The sequence below is a fragment of the Halichoeres trimaculatus genome, unplaced genomic scaffold (assembly GCF_033239565.1).
Source record: "Halichoeres trimaculatus isolate MK-OKI-2021-1 unplaced genomic scaffold, fHalTri1.1 fHalTri1_scaffold_23, whole genome shotgun sequence".
In the NCBI taxonomy this organism is placed as follows: Eukaryota; Metazoa; Chordata; class Actinopteri; order Labriformes; family Labridae; genus Halichoeres; species Halichoeres trimaculatus.
The window spans coordinates 21,011,145-21,037,654 of record NW_027437201.1 but is presented as its reverse complement, the minus strand read 5'-3'; the positions used below and the strand labels follow the sequence as shown (position 1 = coordinate 21,037,654).

General features: G+C 41.3%; 1 protein-coding gene and 1 long non-coding RNA gene across 4 annotated transcripts in view; one reads left to right on the top strand and one right to left on the bottom strand.

Moving 5' to 3' along the window:
* The window catches only part of LOC141785533 (uncharacterized), an 87,997-nt gene extending 80,557 nt beyond the window's left edge, over window positions 1-7,440 (top strand). The window contains exon 3 of the long non-coding RNA XR_012597531.1: window positions 7,396-7,440. This is a non-coding gene — a long non-coding RNA (uncharacterized LOC141785533). The remainder of the gene's footprint in view (window positions 1-7,395) is intronic.
* Window positions 1-26,510, bottom strand: part of ntn2 (netrin 2) — a 68,149-nt gene that overhangs the window by 25,519 nt on the left and 16,120 nt on the right. For all 3 annotated transcript variants that reach the window (XM_074663887.1, XM_074663888.1, XM_074663886.1), the window contains exon 2: window positions 19,342-20,599. In XM_074663887.1, coding sequence (XP_074519988.1) covers window positions 19,342-20,392 — 1,051 coding nt within the window. In that variant the 5' untranslated portion in view covers window positions 20,393-20,599. The remainder of the gene's footprint in view (window positions 1-19,341; window positions 20,600-26,510) is intronic.

Sequence of the window (26,510 nt, the reverse complement as noted above, 5' to 3'; positions counted from 1 at the left end):
ACAAATGTCCAAATATCGGCCCGATATATCGGCCGGCCGATATATCGGTCTACCTCTAGTGCAGACGCTTTGTGTTTTTGCAGCACTTTGCTCCTTTTATGGCACATTTCTGTTGTTACAACTGTGACGTTAGCATGTGTTTTACAATTTAAACAGACCAAACAGTAGACATGCTTAAATCAGCTGAATGTGGCTCTTTTAACGTGGGGCTTAACAGGCTTTTGAAGCCTGCCTCCAACAGAAACTTAAGGACAGATTAAGGGGTAACACTCTACTTTAGAAGTCCGCAAATATCATCACTCTTAGGTAATAATTAGACTTTTTTTTTCTCATTTCATTAAAATTAGCATGTAACTTACTTAAAATAATGTCCAAATTTATTGTCACAAGTCACAATTGGTAGGTCACTGTTTTTTCAGTTTCTTTGAAATTTACTCCAAATCAAAGGTAAGAAGGTGACAAATAGCAAATGATTTATTTGAAATGTTTTTGGAAGTATCCCAACATTTCTGCTGTTTCCAGAGAAGCAGGTGATAAAAAGCTGCTTAGTTCTTGAAAACAGAAGTTAGCTTCATTGTTTCCTCTGATAATTACCTTTGAAATGTGGAGTGAATAATTCAGTTTCCCAATAAGCAGTTGATAGTTAGCTGTTTGTTATTTAATTTCACCAAGTTATTTAGTACCCAGTTTGTTGATATGCATAATTGAGATCACATGTAAAATGATAAACTTTATGATTAGGCCGATAATGTTTTACATCAGGGGTCCCCAAACTTTTTTCCGTCAGGGCCAAACAACTTTTCCCTTCTATGATGGGGGGCCAGGGTTGGTTTGTAAAAAAAAAGTGTGACGATCGTAGAGGTGTCCAAACGTAAATATTTATTGTTTCCCAGAAAGTCACACATATTAATAACCCTTCCTGGGATCTTCACAGGAAAAAAAAATCAGAAAATAAATAACACTACTAATGAAATATATAACACTATTTATGAAGTAAATAATAACTAAATAACCATTTTTAGGTTTTTCACAGAAAAAAAGACCATGAAATATTGACTTTCTTGTAGACACCACTGTTAATAGCTCTCTCATTAACTTCACTATGAAAACCAGAAAGCTAGCAGGCTAAGAAACCGAACTAAGTGATACAATACTTACCAGCAAAACACATTTCACTACCAGTATGGCTGTATCACAGGATTTTTTTTAAGGGAGGGGTTTCAGATAGGGCACAAACTGCAGAAGGCTGGAATAGAAAGTTACGTTCTACGCATGTGTAAGTCTCAATCACTTGGCTAGACTGAAAAAAAAAAAAATCATAATGCGCCTCTGGTATTGTTCAGAGGGCCAGGCAAAATGTGGGGGTGGGCCGTATCCAGCCCCCAAGCCATAGTTTGGGGACCACTGTTTTACATGATACAACAAGGCTTGACACTGCGAGTACAGGCGCACTGCAAAACAGAATCTGGCCAGAAGTTATGGCTAATTCTCATGAAATTTTGGGGTAATTTCAAAGAAATAAGAAAAATCTTTGTCTGATTATTACCTAAGTGCGATGAAATTTGCGGACTTCTAAAGTAAAGTCTTACCGATAAAGGCTATCTGTTTGGTGATGCTGAGCTAAGCTAACTGGCTCAATAGTATAAGAGCTGTTTTTTTTTATATATTTTTGTAGTGATGGTGGACACTGGAGCCTAACTGTCAGACAAAAAAAGTACAGAACAGCAGAAGAAAGCTAAACAGGAAAGTGATACAGCACAAGCTAAAGGCTAAAAGGGCTAAACTGTTTGGGCTAATGCTAATGCAGCAGTTATTCTGCAGTGGTCTGTATCAATAAAATGAAGAGTGAGGTTATGTTAGCTCTGCTTGGTAGATGACTGGGAGGACATAACCAGGATTCACTAGCGTTACACATTACAGACACGTCTCACATACACTACTAACGTACTATTCTGTCCCTGCTCTCCTAGCATGGCAGCTATATAACAGCTTCTCCAAGAAAACTCAGATTCAGAAGCTTCTGGTTGAGGTTTCACTCAGAAAAACGTTGTGAAACTTCACACACAAAGAAATGAATATCATTTTGACAGAAGAGATTTAAATTCCAACTCATGTAACTTATTTAAAGTCTCTTTAAGTATCCAAAACGCTAAAGAAAATATGGCGCTAGCACGATGCTAACGTAGATAGCGAATTACATAGACATGCTAACGGTTAGCATAAATCGATCCTAGCTTACATCTAAACAGATCCCCGACTTTCATCGCAGGACTACATCATAAACACTTCAAGAAATAACAGAAGTGAGCTTCTTAAAGCAAAAATACTCACAGGGAAACGTTTTTTTTTTTCCAACAGGAAGAAAAAAGGAAAATGTGCAGAGCAACATAAATAAACTCAAAACGTGCAGTAACCACTTTTAAACACTAGATGTCTCACTTCTACCATCAACATTTAACAGACAGCACATTTCAAACTGTAATGCTAAGTAACTGCACTGATAGATACTAACTTTGTGGCGTTGTATCTGATAAAATATTGACTTGAACAAAGAAAATTTGTTATGTGTTATTTATTAATTTATTCCAAACTCTTAATGCGCCATGTTTCAACTGACTATGAGAAACTTCTGCTGCAGCCACTTCCAGCTCTGCAGTGATACTCAGCTCAAAGATGAGCCCAATGCTAAATGAGCTCCTTAAACAGATAAATGGTTGCTAACGACCGCAGAGGACGACCACTTGAATACATATGGGATGTAATGAGCCAGCAGCGTCCGCGCTGAGAGGAAACCCTGGCATCAGGCTGGAAAAGAGGCCCAGCTCTCCCTGGTTCTGACCCTGGAAAAAAGGGGGAGCACATTCCCAGACTGTTCCCACTTCCATCTGCTTATTATGGATTTTATGGAATTCTTTCCCTAATGAAACGCTGTTCCTCGTACGGATTCATGTTTTGGACGATAGAGGCTCAGTGCTCTTATGGATGAGTACTTCCAAGTTGTGGGTTGACCTTTGACCCTGAAGAGTAGATCTGGAGGAAGCTTATCTGACGTCCTTGGTTTAAATAAAACAATTGCGCTCAATCGATAACACATTCTCCAGTTCGTGTGCATCTTGCAACTCTTTGCATGTGAACAACCAAACAGCCTGTCCGACCTCTGCAAGGAGGGGAATGTGACGAAGAACACACCAGCTCCGGTGAGCTGCAGGGGCTGCTGGGAAGGAGAGAGCAGGGTGGTGGGTGGTGGATGGTGGGGGGAGTCTGCGATTATGATCAAGCGTCTCAAACACACACACAGCTGTGAGCACTTGTGTCCATTAACACCTTGTAGCAGAACATGAAAGCCGGGGATCACATTTTCTCCTTTGCTGAAGCACCAAACGACGCTCTGACGGCATCTTCTCCGTTTACAGCTGTGCAATAAGATCAGTCTGAAGTAGGAGAGGATGTGTCGGAGTGTGGAGGACGTAAAGAAAGCGCCAGGATTTAACCTCTGAGTGATTTCGCACGTTTACAGCAGCTAGACTTTTCATGTGCAAGGGAGGGATCTGCGTCTGTACAAAACAGTTGTTTCTGAAACTGAAACAAGATCCAGAAGGAAAAATAAATAAGTTAAACTCAAACGGTGTCAAGTAGGTGTTTTTATGTCTGTGTGTGTGTATTTTCAGCAGCCTACATGCTGTTAACTCCAGCTCAGAGCTGCAGCTGCCCAAAGATCCTGGAATGTTTATGGGTTTGTTTTGAAGTGCTCGCACACACACTCACACACACACACCAACTCCCCAACCTGTAACACCCCAGCATCCCCCGCCCACCCGCCCAAATTAGGCTCAGCGGGGATAACCGAACACCGTTGAAGGCCGTTTTTCAATTCATTAACACATCAAAGCCTCGTTGGAAACACTTGCTAACTCTTATCTGTCGGAGGGAGAGTTAAAACAACAGGAGATGTGTGTGTGGGCGACAGCGAGTGAACGCAGCTCCTTTATGAGCAAGCGTCCAAGTCCGGGATGTGTAAATCTGGATCCTGGTGTTGTCGTGGAAATCAAACAACAAACACAGGCCACAGGAGAAGAGTACGAAACCCCTCGGAAAATCTTACAAAGGAGGAGATTTGTCTCCTGAAAACAGCCAAACGTTTCGCTTCTGAGTGAGCGTTTTGTTTCTCAGCCTCCAGGAGCAAACTGAGTGTTTCAGGTAATGAGGATTGACAGGAGGCTTCGTTTCCAGCTTTCATAACAGGTGCATCAACAAGTCGGCGTCCTCCGAACAGGCTCACACACTCACACGCCGGCCTGTCAAAAGCGCTCTGACAAATTGGCCCGTAAAGACCGTGCTCGACGAATAAAACGCGTGTGTTTGCGGAGCGCGCCTCCTCTCAGCTCCCCTCCATATGTCAGGGATAAATCGAACCTCATTTTTCCTTCAGCTCCACCAACGCCAAGCCAGTAAGCACAGCCAATTGATTTTGGATGCCTGTGCAAAACCCAAATCCCATGGCTAAAACTGGTCCTTGAAATCTGGAGTGCCGCGCGCTCAACACCAGCTCTTCCCTCTCGGTCCAGGCCGGGGTCCAGAGCTGCTGGAACCCTCCCCACGCTGGGTGCCCTCCTCGCTCGGCAAACAAGCCCTGCTATATGGTCTGCTGCCATCATGTGTGTGTGTATATGTGTGTGTGTGTGTGTGTGTTTGGGCTGAGTTCCGCCTGGCTGCTCCAGCCACCTGCTCAGGGCACCGGGGGTAACACCCGGTTAATTAGCTCCTCATTAGAGCCAAGGCCGTGTGTATAGTGTGGACGTACACACAGACGTACACACACAGACGTGAGCTCCTCCTCTCAGAGGAAGTTCACAAACGACAAGAGCGGAGTAATAAAGGTTCGGCTCTAACAGGTGGAAACACTTCTCCAGCTTTAGAGTCTTAATGAGCCGCTAACGAAAGCTAAGACTCAGTCTGTGTCCCAGTTCAGGGTCTGCTGCCACGAAGGCTGGATCTGGAGACTGATTACATCACAGATGAATCCGGCCTCCTTTTTGGGTGTCGCAGTGAATCCTCCTTAGCCTTACATATCCCAAGATTCATTGCATGTGAACGCTGACGGAACCCCAGAAAGGGTCCTGTTTGATCCATTTGTGAAGGATTTCTGGCAACGACTATGTGATTGTTTTTCTAAAACACTGAAGATTTTGTTTGGAAAAATTCTATGATCATAAATGTAAATTCTCTAGAAAAAAAAACTTAGATTCATCAAGTCAGTGCGCCAAAAAAAAATAAAAAAACTACAAAAACTTCAATTTTATACATTTTTAAATGTGATCCAACATTCCTCCTAGCGCTTGTTCAAATGTTGAAAATGTACGTTGTTGCTTAACTCTGACATGTACATTGTGGTTCTACACTCTTTCAACAAAGAAAATAATAATACAGTAAAATATTAAACATATTAATGGTAAAAACTATGAACATTTTGGCCGATACCGAAATCCGATATTGATATTTACAGATATCGATATTGGTAGAAACAAACAAACAAACAAACAAACTAAAAACAATCTGAGATGATGTGTTGAGGTAGTTCAAAAAGAAAGAGTGGCGTGATCGTGATAAAAAAAGAAAATGGCTGGCAGCCAATAAGTTAATATCGGTCCATTTTTACACATCAGCCAATACAGATATTGATACTGATATATCGTGCAACCCCAGTAGAAACATCCTGTTTGAAATGTTGAGATTGACAAACAGGAAATGCCATGGTGCTTTGATGGTAGCATAATTGTTTGTGTGTGTAGACTGACTTGCAAATATCTAGACTTAAACGGCTGAAAAGTCTCAGTATTTTTTCTATAAGACCTGAAAACACACACCACGCCTCCCTATTTGCTGTCTGTGTAAATGTGATTTTTGCTACAACCATGCCGTGTGAGTGATCTGCAAATGCGTAGAGAAAATCTGTCTGTAAGAGTAACACTCCACACTCACTTTGGCGCATTTATGGATTTGTTAACACATTTACACACACACTAATCATTTTGCTACCTCCATAAAATGCTCCGTAGACCAGGGGTGTGCCATATCATACCATCTACGACAGGGGTGGCCAACTAGTCAGACCATAACACAAACATAAACAAAATGACATAAAATGAAAATCAATACATTTCCGATTCTCAAACCAAGATTCATTGTCTATCTATCTATCTATCTATCTATCTATCTATCTATCTATCTATCTATCTATCTATCTATCTATCTATCTATCTATCTATCTGTCATCTATCTATCTATCTATCTATCTATCTATCTATCTGTCTATCTATCTATCTATCTATCTATCTATCTATCTATCTATCTATCTATCTATCTATCTATCTTACCATCTATCTATCTATCTATCTATCTATCTATCTATCTATCTATCTATCTATCTATCTATCTATCTATCTATCTATCTATCTGTCTATCTATCTATCTATCTATCTATCTGTCTGTCTGTCTGTCTGTCTGTCTGTCTATCTATCTATCTATCTATCTATCTATCTATCTATCTATCTATCTATCTATCTTTCTATCTTTCTATCTTTCTATCTTTCTATCTATCTATCTATCTATCTATCTATCTAGATAGGTAGGTAGCTATGAGCACATTTAGAGAAGAGAAAATGAAACTTAAGTATCACCCTCATCACCCAAATAGTGATCAATACTGATCCCAATGTTGAATGAATGGATGGAAGGGCCACACACCGAAAGGCAAAGAGCCACATGCGGCTCGCGAGCCACAGGTTGGCCACCCCTGGTCTACGATAATACCCTGTATGACGCTTCCTGCTGCGTAGAAATTACGCCACAATCTTCCACCTTTTCCTTCAAAATTCACCAAAACTCTTCTCACTCTTTTCCTCAGTTGTATCTTTAACTTCTAGCTCTGACACCACGTCTCTTCCCTCCTCTCTCCTCCTCTACCCTCCTCTTCCCTCGCTTAAATGGTTCCTGCGGTTAGCCTCACGTTGTGGGCTTAAGAGCCGGCTCTTGGGAGTCTTTTTGAACTAAGAGTCCTCTTAATTCCTCTCCCAGCCTCCCAGAAACCCCTCCAGCCCCCTTCTTTCTGACTCTCACTCTCCTCTCATGAGAGCCCATCTTACTCACTGCTCCCTTCTTCCCTTTCTTTGCATCCTTCCCTCCGTCCTCCCCTCCTCTCTCTGGATGGCATCAGGCACAGAGAGATTTTAACGAGATTAGGCTGGCGGGTTTCCAGGTTGGGGGGCCTGGTGTCAGCGGAGAGTTGAGTCCTCAGCTCTGGTCCGCTTCACTTCCCCACATCCAAACATTGTTATCTCTGTCCCGCCTCTGCCTCCAGTCTCCGTCTGACTCGGTCACTCTCTTTTCTTTCCACAGACAGTATCCTGAAGTCCTGATCAAAAGGGGGACGGGAGCAGACCGCCGTTGTGTAATCAAGTCATCAGAGAAATCCAAGGTAGAAACAGATTTCATTTGGCATACGAGGTCTACTTCAGCGTTTCCCGCCGTGGTCTAGAAATAGAAAGTGATGGATGGAGCATACGGTGTAAATGCATCACCGCGAGCAGACATCACGGTGGATTTTCTCCCGGTTTGTGTCCCAGGCTGGTATGGGAATGTTTGGAGAGTAAAAGAGTCCTGGGGTAATGATTGAAGACTGAGGCGAGCAGTGAAACAGAGCTAGAAAAATAACTTAAGGAAGGAAACGGATACGAAGACGGAGGTGTCTTTCTCACAGCCTTCTTTCCATCCAGTTGTTTTACCACATCCCTTCATCTTAGCATCAAATAAACTCTTAAAAATCAGCCTCGCCAAGAAATAAACATTAGCACACAAGTCAGTAGGAGCAAAACTCTCTGTCATGACAGGCAGAGTTTAAAGTGTTGATCGTAACAGCTCTGCTACATCGTGTTTCTGTCCTTACTGAAAACAAAGATTATGCTGGGGCATTATTTTTGGCTAACCTGCACAGAACAGGAAGTTACACCAGCGCTGCACATGCTTAAAACACTGTGACTATCAAGACATGGAAGCTACGCTACATTAGCTTAGCAGGCCTCCACATTATAAGTAGCTTGTTGTTGTATGATAGCATACTGTTGTTTCGACAATGATCAGTGTGAGCTTACGTTGTTATTGACTGATTTAGCGAGCGTTCTCTTGTAGTGGATGACAGGCACTGCTGCTCGCTATCTCTTTCTACGGTGGCCAGTAGGTGTCAGATGATTTGCAAAAGCAACAACACAACAGAAGTGAAGAGGACAGTTTTTCTAATGGACACAGAACAGTTGAGAAAGTATGTAAATAATTGTTTTTTTACCTTCAGTAATGATAAATAAAGCTCTAATGCTAACATTACTGATTCACAAAGCTAAATTTAAAATCACATATTTTCCAGTAAATTGAGGAAGGATATTACAAAGTGAGACCCCTACGAAGCTTAATTTATCATACATGATGTTAAAGGTGTTATGAGGAGGATCTGTTTTAATTGCACTCCATCGCCACCTTGTGGCACGGAGTCTCCGCATGTTGTCGTAAATTACTTTTAGTGAGGCATGTGTTTGTTTTTGGAATTAAATGGAGGATATGGATACAACGTGCCGAGGTAAGGTATTTATCAGTACAGTTACGCAGCGCTACGGTTTGAAACATGACGTCAAGCTAACTTTGTAGCAGCTGGCTATATATTAGCCCAGTGCTCGGACGTATCTGTAGGCTAATGTGACAACAATTAACCGTCTATATTTGGCGCAGCTGGCGGTCCAGTGCTCTAAGACATGTCTGTAATGTGTACATTTTCTCATAGTCAGTAGAAACATGGCGCATTAGGAGTTTAAAATAAATTGAGACTTTTTATCAGATACAAAGGTGTAAGGTATTTTTCAGTACAGTTATGTAGCGCTATGGTTTGAAACATGACAACAAGCTAATGTTGCAAGTTTGTACCGTATGTGAGTAGCCGAGTATATGTAGCGCTATCGGCAGCCTGGTACTCTAAGATGTGTAATGTGTAACATTTGTGAATCCTGGTCATGTCCTGCCAGTCATCTACCAATCAGCGCTAACGTAACCTCACTCTTCATTTTATTGATAGACTCTCAAGTTTGAACAGACCACTGCAGAATAACTGCTACATTAGCATTAGCACAAACAGTTTAGCCCTTTTAGCCTTTAGCTCGTGCTCTATCTCTCTCCTGTTTCTCTTTCTTCTTCTCTTCTGTCCTTTTTCTGTCTGACAGTTAGGCTCCAGTGTCCACCATCACTACAAAATTAATCACAGAAATCATAAAGAAATCGAAACTTCATCAGCCAGCCTGTTGTTGTCATAGAGACCTAGATGTGCCGTAAATCAATCTGGTCCTGGTCTACCCAATCGGGAAGCTAAGAAGTAGCAATTTGTTGCTTAACCTCTAATTTCCTGTCAAAAGCCAGACAAGGTCCCTAAAAATGTTTTTAAAAAAATGATGTGGATCATGAAAACAAGAGGAAAAGTAAATTTCTGTCACACTAGAGAGACCGCTGGAGCTTGGATATGATGCAGATAATAATTTTTCTTTTGCTAAATCTGCCGATTAATGCAGACGGTAAGTTGATACCTAAAGAAAAGATAAGGTATGTGTCTTCAAAACTGTTAAACTTTAAGTAGCATTAACTTCAGTTTCCGTCCAATCAAATTGAGAGCTGTGTGGAAGAAAGACGCCTTTAATGACCGTTAATCAATGAAGGAAAAAAGAACGTCGAGCTAACGTGACGCCTTTACATCACTGTGAAAAAAAGATTTACCTTAACGACAATCGTTGTATCCCTAGTCAACACAGGTCTCACTTCTGCAGAGGTGTTGAGCCGTCCATCTTTTTACACCCTCTATGCTTTAGTCATACCAGCCCCGTGTGTTCATCTACAACATCCATTCCACACACATGAATGAATGATTGTGACTGCGTCTTATCAGCCGGCCTGTGGCAGGCTAAAAAACCACAGTTAAAAGGGAGCAGAGCCGCTGTCATGCACTCATAACAAACAGACGTATATTTCCTCTTAACAGCCTCTGAATCTCGCTGCCACCAGCAACACCGGCGTGCAGCCAGAAACCGCGTATTTTCTCAGTCAGATGAGGCCTCGCAGGCAAACTGTTAGCAAAACACAAAGAAGTCAACGAGAGATGGAAAACGGCTGACTCCAGAGAAAAGAAAAATAGAGATCTGAAATAAAAGAAGAGGTCGCAGGCAGGAAAACATCCAGGCGAGGAGTTAATCTCTGACAAGAGTCAGTTACACAGGGATGGAGAGGGAAGGAGAGAGCGCCGGCAGTGACGGGCACCTCGGGAGGTGATTGCTACCATCTGTGAGGGAGAGTGGATGGGGGCTGTGGAGAGCAGGGTGGGCACGCTGCAGCTCCACCGGTTTGCTTTGGCACGGGGATGAAACGCTCATCGGACTACTAGATTACATGTGGCGCTCAAATGCAAGAAGATGCACACACACGAACACACACGCACACACTTGGCCTCAGGCTGCAGCAGAGCATTTCCTCAGCGTTTTAACCCAGCTGACATTTACTCTGTTATTTGACACTTTGCTGTCTTTAACATTTGTTTCACCATGTTCGCTGCCTGCCAGGAGTCTTTATGGGTGGCTTCGTAGGATGAGAAAAGCATCAATCCTTTGTGGGTTTGGTCCTGGACCAAAGATTCGGCACTGACAGAAGGAATAAAGAGAGAAAGCAAAACAAAACTGTTCAAAATCTGATCAAACTGTGTCGTCTCAGCCAGATAGAGGAAGTTCTTCTTCTCTGCTCTTAAAACTCAACTCCTCACACCTCGTTTGTTGGCTCTTTAGCCTCCGCGTCTCACGCTAGCCCCCCCAGAGGCAGCGTTTCATTCCTCGGCTGTGTAATTATTGGAACGCACAGGAGGTTTCTTTTTCACAATCACTTTCTTTCGCACACCCCGCCCCTCGGCCCCCTTTACGACGTACACACACAAACATCTCCTGCTCATTTGCACGTCGTTCTGTAAGTAATTCAAGCGTCGGTTCGCCGTTAGCCTGCAGCGACAGGCACCAGGCAGAGGTGGGAGCACAGAGAAGGTCTTTAAGTCAATTAGCCAAAGTAGGAACATGGCACATATGCCGTAATGTCACAGCAGCTCTGGCTTTTTTCATCCCTTCACGACCGGCAGAGTTCCAGCTGACCAGAGGATGTCACCTCTCAGAGATGAATGCATCAAAAGTTCTGGCAGTTTGGAGAGGAAATGACCAAACATCTAACTTTGTTTTTGCGAAAGAAAAGTCAAACAAACCCTGCTCCGCCTGCAACAATCGAGAAACTAAAATTTAAATTCGCCAACTCATACACAACATCACATTTCCACGTGTGGTGTGAGGTCATTTCTCAACCGCCAGGCCTAAAACCTGCTGCAACAAATCTGCCTCAGGATGGATCCAGGAGCCTGACCTGTACTTGCCCTTGTGAGGAGATGTGGACGGGTGGAGGAGGGGGAGCTGGTGTGAAAGGATGGAGGCCTATTTTGAAATTCTAATCAGCATAAAACAACCATCTGCCGCTTGTCGGAAAGAAAAATGATGAAAGGCAGAAAGAGACGATAAGAAAAGAGAGGGTTTGTCCTTCTGTGGTCGTTGGAGTTTCCAGAGCTTTGTTCAGCTCCAAGGCTTCGATCGAAGCTTCTGTTTCTGAGATTCTGCTCTTGGCTGGACGCTTCCTAAATGTTCACCTCGAATATATCTTGCTGCTAGGCCCAAGAATCACTCTGATTGAATATTCCTTGGGTTAGAGTTTCACGCGATGCGTCCGCATCTATCTAGAAATTAAAATGTAATGTTCCTGCTTATTTATAAGCATGAGCCAGTTTACCTCAAGTCAACTGGATTGAAGTCATTCCACAGCCACACAATCTACTTTATCTTCACAATAAAGACAAACAAATGAAAAAAAATCTAAATTTAGTTACATTCTCATGAAAAATTATCTTAATAAGAAGTTTTCTGAAATGTATTAAATTGCACATGTGATGTCTTATTTTTTTAAAATAAATTTTATATTTTATACATTTGCAAAAATTTTAAAGAAATTCAAAATTTCCAAAATTTGGAGAAACTTTGAAAAAAGTGTTAAAATATTATTATTTTTTATTTTATAAAATTGGTAGATATATAAAAAATGAACAATTGTATTAATTTGCAAAATTTTCTACTTTTTAAAATTCTGATATTTGCATTTTGAAAAAAAATTGTAAATAAAAATATAAAAATGCAAAATTTTAAAAATATTGCAGATTTTGCAAAATTCACTATATATTTTTTTTATCCAAAATTTCCAAAAATAAAAAAATACATGAAATGAATAATTGCTTAATTATGAAAAAAGTGAAATTTAAAAAATTGGCAAAAAAAAAAAAAAGAAATCAAAACTTTTGGAATAATACTGATAACAAAGAATTTGATTACATATATTGATAATGACGCCAAACTCATTGTTTTTTATTTTAAATTCATAAAACTAAAAAGTTGCAAAATTTTTCAAATAGTTTCTGATTTAAAAAATTAGCAAAAGTTGTAAACGTTTAAAAAAATTGGCAAAATTAAAAAAAATTGAGATTTTTTTTTTTTTTTTTTTTTTTTAGTTTTAAACATTTTTGAAAGAATATCTCAGTTTGATAGCACGTATTGATAATGTCACTCAATATTTTCTGTTGTTTGCTAATGTTTTGCCCCATATCATATATGTATATTTAGCCAGCACATTGTCAGTTAAATGAATCCATCCACACAGAATTAAAATCTGTATTTTCTTCCAGATTAGTCTTTTTGTAGATGTAGTTATCTTCCCAGGGCTGTAAAACTTGAGGTTAGCCACAGGTGCATGGAAAGTTGGTGGGCTGTTGATGTTGTAGGAGGTGAAGTAGAGCGGTGGCAGGCTTTATTGACAGATGGGATGAAGATTTAGTTCAACTAAATGTTAACACAGGATTTTATTTAGTGTCAGTGTCTTTAATCACCAATACTCTGTGTGAGAAAAATAAAAAATCTTTATTTCAGTAATGTTTTTTTTTAAGCTACAAGGAGCAACAGGTTGCAGATCCTTGTTCTTAAGTAAACCAGCTCATTCCTCACTGGACCCAGTATAAAATAAAATTGACCATTATAAATATTCAACGCCACACCCTAATGCTGCAGCAGAGCGGGAACGCCCAGCTCCACCAACCGCAGCTCACCGGAATTTGTGAATTTGTGTCCAATCAGTGCGAGGCAAACGGCCTCCGTGTGACCTCGGAGTTTAATGCGATGAATGCATACCACAGCGCTTGGCAAACACTGGGAACAGACCTGGCCTGACTGGTCCATTAGGGATGGATGGTGTCTGGCCCAGAGCAGGACTCTGGACTTCCTGCAGGCTCAGTCCAAATGAGGGAAAGGAAGGGCTTGGTGCCGCAGCCAAACAAGGCCAAGATGGCTGCAGACGCGGCCAAGAGCGGAGAGCTCCTACAGCACCATAAATTATCATCTACTCAGCACGTCACGGTGTCGTTGACTCTACAAGAGGCCTCTTCATCTTCCTCTCTGACTCTGGCAGACTCCATTATGGCATGATATACTGTCTCACAGTTTAAGTCAGCATTAAGTATTTACATTACTCCATGGGCTGTGCCAGCTGAGGAGCCAATCCTCCGTCACAACCAGGAACTAAACAGTTTTCATCCATCTGTTTCCTCGTTCTGTCCTGTGGTTTAAACTCCGGGGAAATATATCACAGCTTTTTCCATCATGTCTCCCTCAGTACAAACAGACACGCTCCTTCCCCGGGCCGCCCTCTCTGACTATCAGAGCGCAGGTTTGTAAACTCATGTCTTGGGGCAGGATTCATGGAGAGGGAGGCGGCAGATGGGCGTGTGTGTGCATGGCTTGCGTTTGAAGGCAGCGCGTAGGCTTTCCAAGATTGTAGGGAAGGATTTGAGGTGCGGTGCATGTCAGAGAAACAGAGACTGAACAAGTGGATCCGCCTTGTAGAACAATGTTCTTGTAAAGATCTGAAGCCTCTGTAAATTTGGCTGAAACTACTGGAAACATGAAATCAGCCCAGCAGCTTTAGGGCCTGTGTCCACTCACTGCAGTTTAGGCAGCAAGCAGGCAGCATCTTTAGAGCTGTCAGTGGACACAGGCCCTTAAGGGGTATATTTCAGGTTAATTTTTTGTGAATTAACACCTTACAGATTGAGCCAGTCAGTGATTTCATATGTTATTCAACCAGACCAGTTCTTTTTATCAGCATAGCAGCGTATGACGTAGCAAAGGGGACTCACATCCCCTTACTCCGCCTTTAGCCAATGTAAATGCTAGGTGGTAGTCTTGTTTCTCTAAGTTTTATTTAGTTTGACTGTTTATTAAGATGATTAAAACGTGTTTAGATGGATGGATGCAGAAATACTAGCTTAACAAGACATGGAGTCCACCTTTTCTGATTTAATGGAGTTAGCTTTTGTGCTCGAATTTTGGAGATCAGGATGGGATACCGGAGCCAGGTCTGGGTGAGACTGACGCGGCTGCTGTCCCGTCAGACAACTGCAGCTTCACCGAGAGCAGTAGCTCCTAGCCTGGCTCCCAGTGACAAACGTAAACAAGGATTGCCAGAGATTCAACCTGAGATTCAACTTGGCGTAAACGTGAGCTTAGCATGTAGCTAAATCTTGGTTTTCTGACTCCATTTCAGTGGAAAGACCTCACTGTTTTTCTCTCTATTGGCTTTATCATGACGGCTAAATACGCTGAGTAAAAATAAACATGCTAATATGTCTCCAGGAGACCCTGTGGTCTTTCATTGAGGAATTTCTTTCAAAATATTATTGTATCAACTGTTGTCTTTAACCTGAAATATGCCCTTTAAGCATAAAATATCAAAGATTATCAACATTATCTCTTGGAAAATGTCACCAACATCTGCCAACATCATCCAGAGCCACGCATAAATTAGCTTATGATGCTAATGGGTGTAAATACCTCAATAACTGCTGTTGGACTCTTTCATCCATTGGCTTCTGGAATCTTCCTCGTTCAAACCAGAGTTTTAAAAGAGCATCTAAAAGCTTATACACAGGGCTTGACATTAAAACCCGTCACTCCTACTAGCCACTTTGGCAGGTTGAATTATTTAATTGTAGTTTTTCTGAAACGGCATCTGAAATACTAAACCCAGACACGACACTACAACTCCCATGAGCACTGCCCGCACACCATGCTAGCTCATTGGTCCATTTGCGAAGTCTTGTGCTGTCAGGCGCCCAGACGCGCTCGTCTCCAGCCTCCGTCTTGGACACAGTGACAGCTCCTGGTGGTTAGCGCATGATAACGTGATTAAAAAGTTAATTTGTGTCTTTTTGACTCTCTATTGTCAACAGATTCCAGGGTTTAAGTCACAAACTAGCATCAAAACTCCTGTAACTTTTTAAAAGTGAGGACGTTCATCAGTTGGAGCTCATTTAAACTCACACTGCACCAATCTCACTGGAAACTGGTCACAGATATGAGGAGCTGTAGGAACAATATTTAAACCTCCTAATATACAAACATTTATTAAAGTTATATTTAAAAAGTTCACTCTGGAAAAACTGTAAACAAACCAAATCATTCTAAATAAATGAAACTTATGGTTCAGTTAAACTTATACATGTTGTTTTTTGTCTGATACAACTTCAAAAAACTGTATGATTATACTAGTATGATACTTAGTTGGTAAATCATATTATTATCATGATATTAAACATTATTATCCATCAACAGTATTGTTGCTAGTGAAAATGCTAAGTGGCTAGCAGCGTTGGGAAACCACTAGCCACAGTGGCTGGTGAGTAAAAAAGTAAACGTCAAGCCCTACTGATGGTTTTTTTCTAATTTAAAGTGATTTTAAATACTTTAAAAGCCTTTTTATGCTCATAAGAAATTTCATTTTATAGCAAAACATCTAAAGTGTGACTTTGGGTTTCCTCACAGCTGCAAAAAGTGAGAGCAGATCTTTAAACAGACTCAGAAGTTTGGTGGGAAACTGTGATTAATCCAGGTCTACATCTGCCTGCTCTGAATTCCTCATTACCCACAACCCATCTCCCCGTCAACTTAACCTTGTCACCACCCCACAAAGGATCGTGACCCCGGCCCGGCCCCCTCAGACCCTACATCCAACCCAAACACCCAGAGGGCCTCATGAAGGCTCTGGTGACACCTGAGGGACTCCTCATCTCTGCAGCTTGCCACTCTCACACACGCTCCCAGTCTAAACACTCGCACCTCGCTGCCACAGCCCGCCACAGCCTGCCACAGCCGCACGCCTCGGGGCTCACGCTTCAGCCCGTCGCCGTTTGTGCAGCGAGTTTAAAGCCTCTCCTGTTGCTTTGAGGACTTTCTGGAACGTTTTCCGCTGGAATAGGCCGTAAAAAACAGCTTTTGGAACATGAAATTGGAGACATCTGGGACTGACATTTGGCGTGTCCGGATGTGTGATCAGGTATAGCGTGCGACTCGCAACAGGCTTTAACTGCCGTGTATCAACACTGGGATTAGGTCATCAGACTTGGCCGGTGGAGCCCGGCTGTTTAGTCCAGGAACCGCGGATAGAAGTGACATATCTACTCCGCCGAGAAGCCATCTACGGGAAGCGTGTGTAACATTTCGGAAACAGCTACGGGACATTTGAAAGAGGGTGTGTGTGAAAGTATGATTGCGAACACACGGAGGGATTCACAGGATATTGTTTTAGAAAGGACTAGGTGTACGTGTGTGTAAGTAAGTGAGGGTGTCAAGCACAGAGGAGAAGCCAGACGAAGGTCAACTCGATGCGTCGACCAGGCCAAAGCGAAAAAGGCCAAACTCCTCTGGCTCTGTCGTTCTCCGTCCCTTTTAAACAGATCTGGCACTGTTCAACGTTAAACACGGACTCTCGCCAGGTCACTGGGCAATTATAGCATGTTAGAAAAATATACAACGTTTTTAATGTCCTGCCCCTGTTTTTCCCCTCTGCCTGTAATTTGATTTCATTACGAGGAAAGGTTAAAGTGAGGACAGTGGTTTTTAATACGAGTTATTTTCCTACGCTGACAAATTTTTATGACAAGCAAAATCGACCTGAATTAAGTTCCTCCTACGTCTATTTATACCAAACCCTGTCAAATTTACCACCAATGTACACATTTCAGAGGATTTCTGCCAAAGCACGTCTGACTTGTGCCTGAAACCTTTGTATCCTCCAGGTTTAAAGCGACTAAATGCAACGACTATCACATCCAAACCCTGTTATCATACAAAAGCCTAATCCAATAAAAAGGTAATCCGTTTACATCAACAAACACTGCAGCAGAAATTGCTATAATTTTCCCTGGCAGGCTTTCAGAGCACGTCTGGATGGCTTTCACAGAGCATGTCTTGAGGTAAAGGCGCACGCTGCCAAATAACATTCTTGGATGACTTCGCCGCAGCCAGGTGCCAATGACTCCAGTTGTTGTCATCCACTGTTTAGACTTGCTTATGAGAAGAGAAGTTTCACACTCCAGTCCAGAAAACAGAGTTTTGTGGGAAGTACGCCTGGTAAATAGAAGGAGCTGAGGGGAAATGCAACGACAGGAGTGCTGCCAAACCACTTTGTGCTACCAGAACTCCTCACCTGTAAAAACACAAACCCATCCGGTGAGTTGTGGCTACGTTCTTAATTACCCCTGTGACAGTCATACTGGGGTCAGTGGAGTTAAATATCTCCGTTTTACCTCCTTCTTTCCCAGAATGTGTTGAAGTTTTTTGGCCTGCATTTTTACTGCTTTCCTCATATCCTGGAAGAGGCTTGTGAAAAGTCATAACTTTGTCCAAAAGACATAAACAACTAGTATTTTCAATCATTTTCTAATTTGTATCTTCCTCTAGAACAAAGGTCTGCTACCTTTAAAAAAATAATGATGATAAAAGACACTGAATAAAATACGATACAATACAATAAAGCCTGCCACCGCTCTACTTCACCTCCTACAACATCAACAGCCCACCAACTTTCCATGCACCTGTGGCTAACCTCAAGTTTTACAGCCCTGGGAAGATAACTACATCTACAAAAAGACTCATCTGGAAGAAAATACAGATTTTAATTCTGTGAGGATGGATTCATTTAACTGAAAACGTGCTGGATTAATAAAAATGCTTCATATGTGGCAAAACTTTAGCAAACAACAAACAAGGTTGAGTGACATTATCAATATATGCTATCAAATTGAGATATTCTTAAAAAAAATCTCAATTCATTTTTTTTAAATTTTGCAATTTAAAAAAAAAAAATCCAAGAGCGATTGAAACTGTTGCATGTTTTTTACATTTTTAGAATTTTTTCAATTTTTTTCAAAACTATTTAAAAAAACTTTAAAAAGTTTTTAAAATTTGTGACATTTTCCCACTTTTTGAAATTTTCTAAAAATTCTGAGATTTTTGCAAATATAAATATTTATAATTAACATTTAAAGAAATGTTTGCAAATTTTTGAACTGTTTTTTTCCTTCTAAATTTTTGAAGGGTTAATTTTGCAAATTTTAAAAATTCAATTTTTAGCAATTTTTCGAAATGTCATTTAAAATAAAATGAAATATTAATTTCTGCAAATTTATTTAGCATAACAGAAATTTTTTAAATTTTTAAGATTTTTGCAAATACATCTATATATTTAACATTTTTTGAAATGTTTATTTTTTTTGCAATTTTTTAAATGTCAATTTTTTAAATTTCAAATTATTTGCAAATTGTTTAAAATTCTATTTTTTGCTAATTTTCGAAATTCTGATTTTTTTTTAAGAAACTTCTGCAAATTTATTTAGCAAATTTATTTAGGAAAACAAACATAGACATCACACGTACAATTTAATTTTTTTTCTTATAGATAATTTTTCTTTAGGTTTTTACTTTATTCTATCTAAAATCCTTTTTGTGAAGATAAAGTAGATTTTTTGGGTCTGGAATGACTTAAATCCAGATGAGCTGATGCTTAATGGCTCCTATGAAAGTTAAGGTTGCAGACCCCTGCTCTTAAAAAAAAAAAAAAAAAGAAGAAGTGTTGTGCTTTTCCAGAGTTACCCCCTTATGGGTGATCATGTCTCTTCATAGGAACAATAGAGGTGTTCTGGGGAGATTTTCTTGACTGATTCAGGAAAAGGGTTGGGACTTGAAGGAGGAGTAGATCTGAACTCATTACTTACATCCTCATAAAACAGTCCCAAACAGAGACTTCACAATGTATGACTGTTTCAGAGCGCATCAGGAATGAAAGGTAAGGGGACAAACTTACGTAGGCACTCGTTTGCCTCGCGGGCGTTGGCCCTCAGCCATGGCCGGTCGTAGTGGAAGGGCTTGCAGCGGTCACATTCAGGCCCCTCTGTGTTGTGCTTGCAGTCGCACACCAGTTTGCCTTCCTTATCTTTCACACAGCGTGAGCCGTGTCCGTTGCATTTACACCTCCCGCCCACCTGGAAGTCTCCCACCGCGTAGAAATAAGTTGGCAGCGTCGATGTCACCGCCGTGGGATCGTCGTCCCTCCCTCCGCTGTTGCTTCCTGCCCCCAGAGCCAGCTCCCTGGGTAGCTGCGGCCGGCTGAAGACCACACGGATGTCTGTTACAGTCACCCAGTCCTGGAGAACCGGGCTGTTGTCGAAGTCTTTACCAGAGGGTCGTCCATCAAGCGTGCTGAAGGCAATGAGTCCCCCGGACAGTGGGTAGAGGTCAGTGTGGCCATCTGTGCAGAGCGCTTCCTGTTCGTTCTGCTTGGTTATGGTCGCTTTATTTGGCCGGTTGTACATGCGCCGGCACTGTGAGGAGTAGAACTGGTAGGGCATCCAGGTCTTGCCATAGTCCATGCTCTTGTAAATGGCCAAGGACTCGGGTCGAGGGGAACAGAACTGCAGGCTGACGTAGGTGATCTCAAACTTTTTGCCCAGTGAAAGCGTCAGAGTCACGTTGTGCGGCGAGGTGTTCAAGTTCTCCGACTGCCAGCAGGTAAGGTTATGGGCTGAGTTGAGGTCAGTGAGGTAGGACGCCGGGTGGGCACGGCGTGGGTCGGCTGCATCACATATTTGGCACGTGCGCACAGATGGTCGATCGTCGCCCCGCTCCACCACGCTGCAGGAGCGGGATGGAGGACGACCGCAGACGCTCGACACCGACACCTCTTTGCCAAAAGCAGCGTTGATAAACTCGGGGATGCAGCGGCGGGCGGCGCCTGTGTCGTCGTAGCACGGGTCTGGAGGCGTTTGCTGTCCTGCGAAGGGGTTGGTGGCACTGTGTGCGGAGGCTGCACACGCCAGGAGGCACAGGCCCAGCAGGCACCTCCAGGGTCCCCTCATCCTGTTGGGAGGGCCTGAGTGTGAATCTGTGTGTAGCTTTATGCACAGACGACTCTGTGTGCTCAAAAGTCTGTGAGTTTAACGTAAACGTGTCGTTTTTCAGATTTGTCTGTACGCCTTTGAGTTCCCTCCTTGTGTCTGTGCAGTTCTGGGTCAGTGCAGGGGGGCGTCTGAGCTCAGTGACCCTTCACTTCAGCCTGGCCCTTCCTGTAAGAGAGAAAACAAACAGAAAGGTCAATGCCACAGACGTGTTTTTACCATAAAAGGATACTAAACGGATGTGATTAAATTAGAAAAAATGCTCGTGCATCCTCAAAACCAGATCATGTCTGCCTTTTAAAGGAGATGGACTTACATCTTCTGGTCTGTACAGTCATGAGTGCGTGTTTTAATTGACTAAAAGCCTTTTAAGAAAGAGACAGTTAGACGGGGGGCCCAAGTAAAAGGATGTGACTATTTAGAGAGAGACATTAATAGCTGCAAGTGACTGCATCCTGAATTTCAATGCTGGTCTCATTCAGGACTCCCATTCAGGTCAAAACTGGCCGAGCCTGCAAGTCATGGTCAGGCAGCAGGGAAGACATTACTCTATAACGGAGTGTGTCCTGTGTGGAAGGGAAACTGTCTTATTTACAAAGAAAACTTTCTTTTTTCAGATCACACAGACTTCTGATGTGGGAAGACATTAGCAACAACAAAAAAAATGATGAGTTAGGCATCTTTATCTTTTTGTTTTTTTTAATCAAATTCGCGTTTTCTTTCAAAACTTAAAAAAAAAGAAAAAAAAGGAAAGTTATCAAATTTCATTTTTTTTTAACATTGCAATTTTTTAAATTCTAAGATTGCTTGAAACTGCTGTGTATCTTCATATTCATTTTTTATTTTTTTCTCAAAATTTTTAATGACATTTTTTGAAAATCTTTTCACCTTTTAAAAATTTCCCAAAATCTTAACATTTTTCAAATATATTATTTACATTTTTTAGAACATTTTATAAACTGTTAAAAATTGTTTGAAACTGTTGCATATTTTTTACATTTATTTTGTAATTTTTAGAAATTTTTTAAATTTTTTGAAACTGAAAATGTTTTTTTTTTTTTTGAAAATTTAAATAAATTATTAGAAAATATTTTAGTATTTTTTAAAAACTGTTTTAAAATTGATGGAACCTATTGCATATTGTTTTACATTTTTTTTAATTTTTAGAAATATTTTAATTATTTTACACAAAAAAAAAAAAAATATTGGCAAATTTTAATATTTCTTTAAGAAATATTTTAGAGTTTTTGAAATTTCAAAAAAAATATTTAAACTCTTGCAAATTTAAATAACTTTTTTAAGAATTTGTTTATAATTTATGAAATCTCAAAATTATTTTGCAAATCTTGCAAATTTAGTAAAGTAAAACACTTAGATATGAAATGTAAAATTTAAAAAATAAATTCTTCTTTCAACTATTTTTCACTGGATTTTAACTAAATATTGAATTCTATCCACTTTTTAGTCTTTATTGTGAAGATAAAGTCGATTTTGTGGCTCTTTAATGACTTAAATTCAGCTGAGCTGAGGAAAAATGGCTCCTATGAAAGTAAAGGTTGCAGACCCCTGCATTAAAAAAAAAAAAAAAAAAAGTGTTTTGTCTTCCAGAGTTATCCCCTTGTGGGTAATCATTTCTCTTAGTAAGAACATTTAGGTGTTCGTGGAAAGTTGAGGCAGCGCAGCCTATTGATGCGTTAGAGCGCTACTTTTCGGCTGATACCATTAAGAGCGGACTGCTGCAGTTAAGTTTTATCAAATACTAAAAGATCAAAGCAGCCAAATCTACTTTAAAACATATAAAGTAACAGAACTAAATCTTTTTCGTAATAGTTATTTACTAAATTTGTCATATAAGGCCCACCGTCCCTGCCTTAGTCTTTCCCTGAACCAGAGCATTCACCAAACATAATTCCTTTAGAAGGGTTTTCAGAAGAGCTGGGGTATAAGAGTCCATTCAAGCTTTATGAAAACTGCAGGTCAAGATCAGTACCTGTATGACATCATTCAAACGCTCACAGTGAGACGGGGGGCACCAGGTCCTCGAGAGCTGAAGATCGAGGGGTGCTCGGGGAAAAAAGCTTTAGAGCAAAGACTGAGACAGAGAAAGAGGAATATCGCCAGAGGCTTTGGTTGCTAATCCCCTTATTACCTCACTGGGTGTCAAATCTGGAAGAGCCCCATTCTCAGACAGCTGATGGCTTGAGAAGGCACCCCGGCCCTCTTTTAGAGCTATTTATTGAATTACCATGAATCACACCCAACTCCCCGTACCCTCAATCTCTCTTTTCTAAAACCGCATCCCTCTTCATCTGAGTCGAACAAAAAGCCGCCTCTTTATCCACTTCAGTCGAGCGGGGGAAGGCAGACAGACAGATTTAAAGGGAGTTAAAAAACAAAAGTTTGGGCTTTTCTTATGAGAGGGGTCCAAAGCTAGCACCCCCGAAGAAAAGAGACCAGTGGCCTGGTAAATAGGACCACTCTTCTGTGCCCAAGTGCTTAAGCTCAGCCATTTGGCCTGTCCTAAAGAAGAGATCGGGTGTTAAAGGGAAATGGTGTGGGGGAATCATAAAGAGCAGGAAGAGGGACCAGAGAGGGGGGACAAGTGTGTGTCAGGGCTTTAAATTCAAGAAGACTACAACAAATCAATGAGTTTCTGTTGCAGAAATGGATGGTTTGCAACCAATGCTGCGCAAATTACTGTAAAGAAGTTATAAGTTATAGTTTCTCATGTAGTGTGTTATTTTTTTGAAAAACCTTGAATTTTGCTAATGAAGTCAGTTTTTGAGCAGGTTTTGCTCTTTTTGACGTTGAAGTGGCGTCTGTTTACTTCCATCCTGAAAACGTCAGTTTTAACCCCTCAGATTGCTCGACACTCGGGCAGATTTAAGAGAGACGTTCCCTCTTTTTACCCCTGTCCCTCGCTCCACTCTCGACTTGTAATTTCTCCAGATTAACCCCTTATTTTTAAGTCTGCTCCTGTCTGATATTATTTAAGTCAAAACAAGTCGGCTACTATTCAAGCCTTGAAAAGCCTCCCCTGTGCTAACCCCCCTGTTGCTGGGTTAGCACGGCTAGCTCGTCCATCTTATTGGAGATAGATTTTACGTTCCCAATAAGGATGGATGGAAGGACAGGTCGATGTCGTCACTTCTTAGCTCACACCTGAGAACCAGCACGTTGTCCTCACCTCCTTCTCCTCACCTTGTGGTAAACATCTGGCCTTGCACCAGTTAGCATTGACATGATACAGGCTGCTAACAACTGATTTCATATGTAAACAATGCAGCCATAGTTACATGTAGGATGATAAAAGGAGCCATGAGCCACTCCAAATACAAAGATGACAAAAAAAGAGACGAAAAAATTACAAGAAATGGACAAAGAAGAGAGAGCTGCTGCAAAAGGCAGCCAGGGGGCGGCGCCTGGCAACCATTTGTGATATTTTAATACTGAAACAAGTAGAAATTGAGTCACTTTGGAACATCCCTCACCAACACCAAACATCTGGTGTGCCTGAAGATTGACACAATCTTGAATCAGTCATTGTTTCCTTACGATGAGACGCAGACGTTGCCACTTCAACCACTCTTAATGGAAGACGATGTCTCCCCTCGCTGAGGACGACTTGTGGCTCGTTGAGCTCAGAGTCGATCCTGGAGGCTGAGTATTTTCTCCCTTGAACAGATTGTTGTATTTTCAAAGGTCAGCCAGCTCCACCACTGCGCTGACATCCTGGCAGCACTTACAGATCCAGATGATGATGCCGAGCTGGCTCACAGTTTTATAGCGAAGAGAAAGTCAGAGGTTTTTAATAGAAACCAGCGATGTGTGCGTTTTTGGACTTTTTCATAGAGATGTTAACATTTACTGCAGGGCCGGTGTGTTTCAGAGGGCACGCAGAGGAATTAAACAGCCCGTCCCTGATGTTCCCTCTCTGTTTAACCTACACACTCATCTGCCAGACTGGCCTGACAGCACCAGACCCTGGAAGAGTCTCCCAGCAGGCCCGGCGGCACACGGACCGCTCCATATTTAGTCATTGAGAGTCCAGACACAGACCAGCGCAGTCCTCCACCTTAATCTGTCTCCCCTCCGTTTCAACCTCCATCCCTCTGGTTTTTTATGTCCTTCCTCCATCTCTGTCACTTCTTCTCTCCTGCTGCTTCCATCCATATCTGTCCTCATTCGCCCTCCCTCAAGTCATCGCTTCTTCATCACTGTCCTCCTTTTTTCTTTCGTATCTCCTGTAAATCATTTTTCCAGCTCGTGTTATTCCCTCGTCTCTTGTCTCTCACGCCTGTCATGGATTTGTAAAACTTTTCTAACTTCCTCTGAGTCCCTCGACAACACCTCCATCATGTCTGCCATCATTCCTCCTCCTCCTCCCCAGACCGTCCTCGCTGTCTTTTCTTTTAGCCGACGCTGAGTCCGGATGCTAATGAGCTGCTAATTCTGCCTCTCCATCCTCTCCCCTGTGGGTGTCAGGCCTGCCAGCTTTACCACAGCCAGACGTTTTTTGATGGAGTGCTTTAGCTGATGAACTCCTGCCTGTGCGCCCACTTTAACCTCCTCGTCCTCTGACACATCACTGATCTGTGTCCCTGTTACCTCTTTCATGCAATCCACTTGTTCCCCGTCTTTATTTCAGGATATTGTTTCTTGGAAATCACATATAATCTAAATCTGCTTGTATTGCAGCAGTGCAGCTCTGTAGTAGAAGAGTCCTGGTGCTGCATTCAGTCCATAGACCCCAAAATACGGTCTTGATGCAGAGTAATAAAGCCTATCAATGGCAGGGGCCATGTTGGATGTGTCGCCAGCTTTGAGGTTCCTTTCTAACAACTATAGGACGATGTGAGTCACATGAGCTGAGTTGTGCCTCTAATTGGACAACCAGGCTGTAAAGTCAGTTTTTTTTCTGGTCTTTCTACAGCCAGACTCAAGAGGATCCTCCATGAACAGCAACTTTAAGCACTCAAGCACAGGCCATATATATATATATATATATATATATATATATATATATATATATATATATATATATATATATATATATATATATATATATATATATCAGGGCTGGGCAACAATTTAAACTTTTAATTGAAATTAATCGCATGATTTCCCTGATTAATCATAATTAATCGCATTGTGAAAGTGCCATAACATCTGTCATGCAAACACTAAATCAGTACTTGTTATACAGTAATAGTTAAATCACATATTTAGTGCAAATCAAATTTACAAAATGTAAATACATAATTAAAGCTTATTGCCACTGTCAGGGCATTAAAGTGATACTCCGGGATGGAACAAGTTGGGTCCTATCACAAGGTTTAGGGCAGAAATTACCCCTACAGCAGTGTTTTTGTGCAGCAGAAGCCCAGAGCGCTCGCACCAAACACCTCCTCCCTGCTCCTCTGCAGGTTTCCTCTGCACTCAGACGGGGCCATATTTTACTTGACCAAAAACACAAATAAACGGACTCCCACTGAAAAAATCTGATATGGGTCTGCATTCACGCTTTATTTAGAGGATTTTCAGCGCTTTACTTTCACACAAAAACACCGCTAAATAAGGCTCTAGTTCTCATCGTGTCTCTTCGTCCTGGCAGACTACCTGCGTTTGTTAATAACTGGCACGCCGTGTGCGGACTGATACACTAAGAGGCGAGCGCCTCTAAGTTCCGTGGCGTTGCCCCTCTTCTCCATGCTAGTTTTGGTTACTCATCGTGTTTTTCCGCCAATTTCACTTCCGGTTCCACTGCGGTCAGCAACAGACATTTACAAAATAAAAGCATGAGAGCAACATGCACTAAGGTGCAATAAAATATTCAACGGCGTTAATAGATTGACGGGTTAACGCGGAAATAACGCGTTAACTTGCCCAGCACTGACATATATATATATATATATATATATATATATATATATATATATATATATATATATATATATATACGCTGTGAGTCACATGAGTTGAATATATATATATATATATATATATATATATATATATATATATATATATATATATATATATATATATATATATATTCTAATATTTTTAACAAATTAAA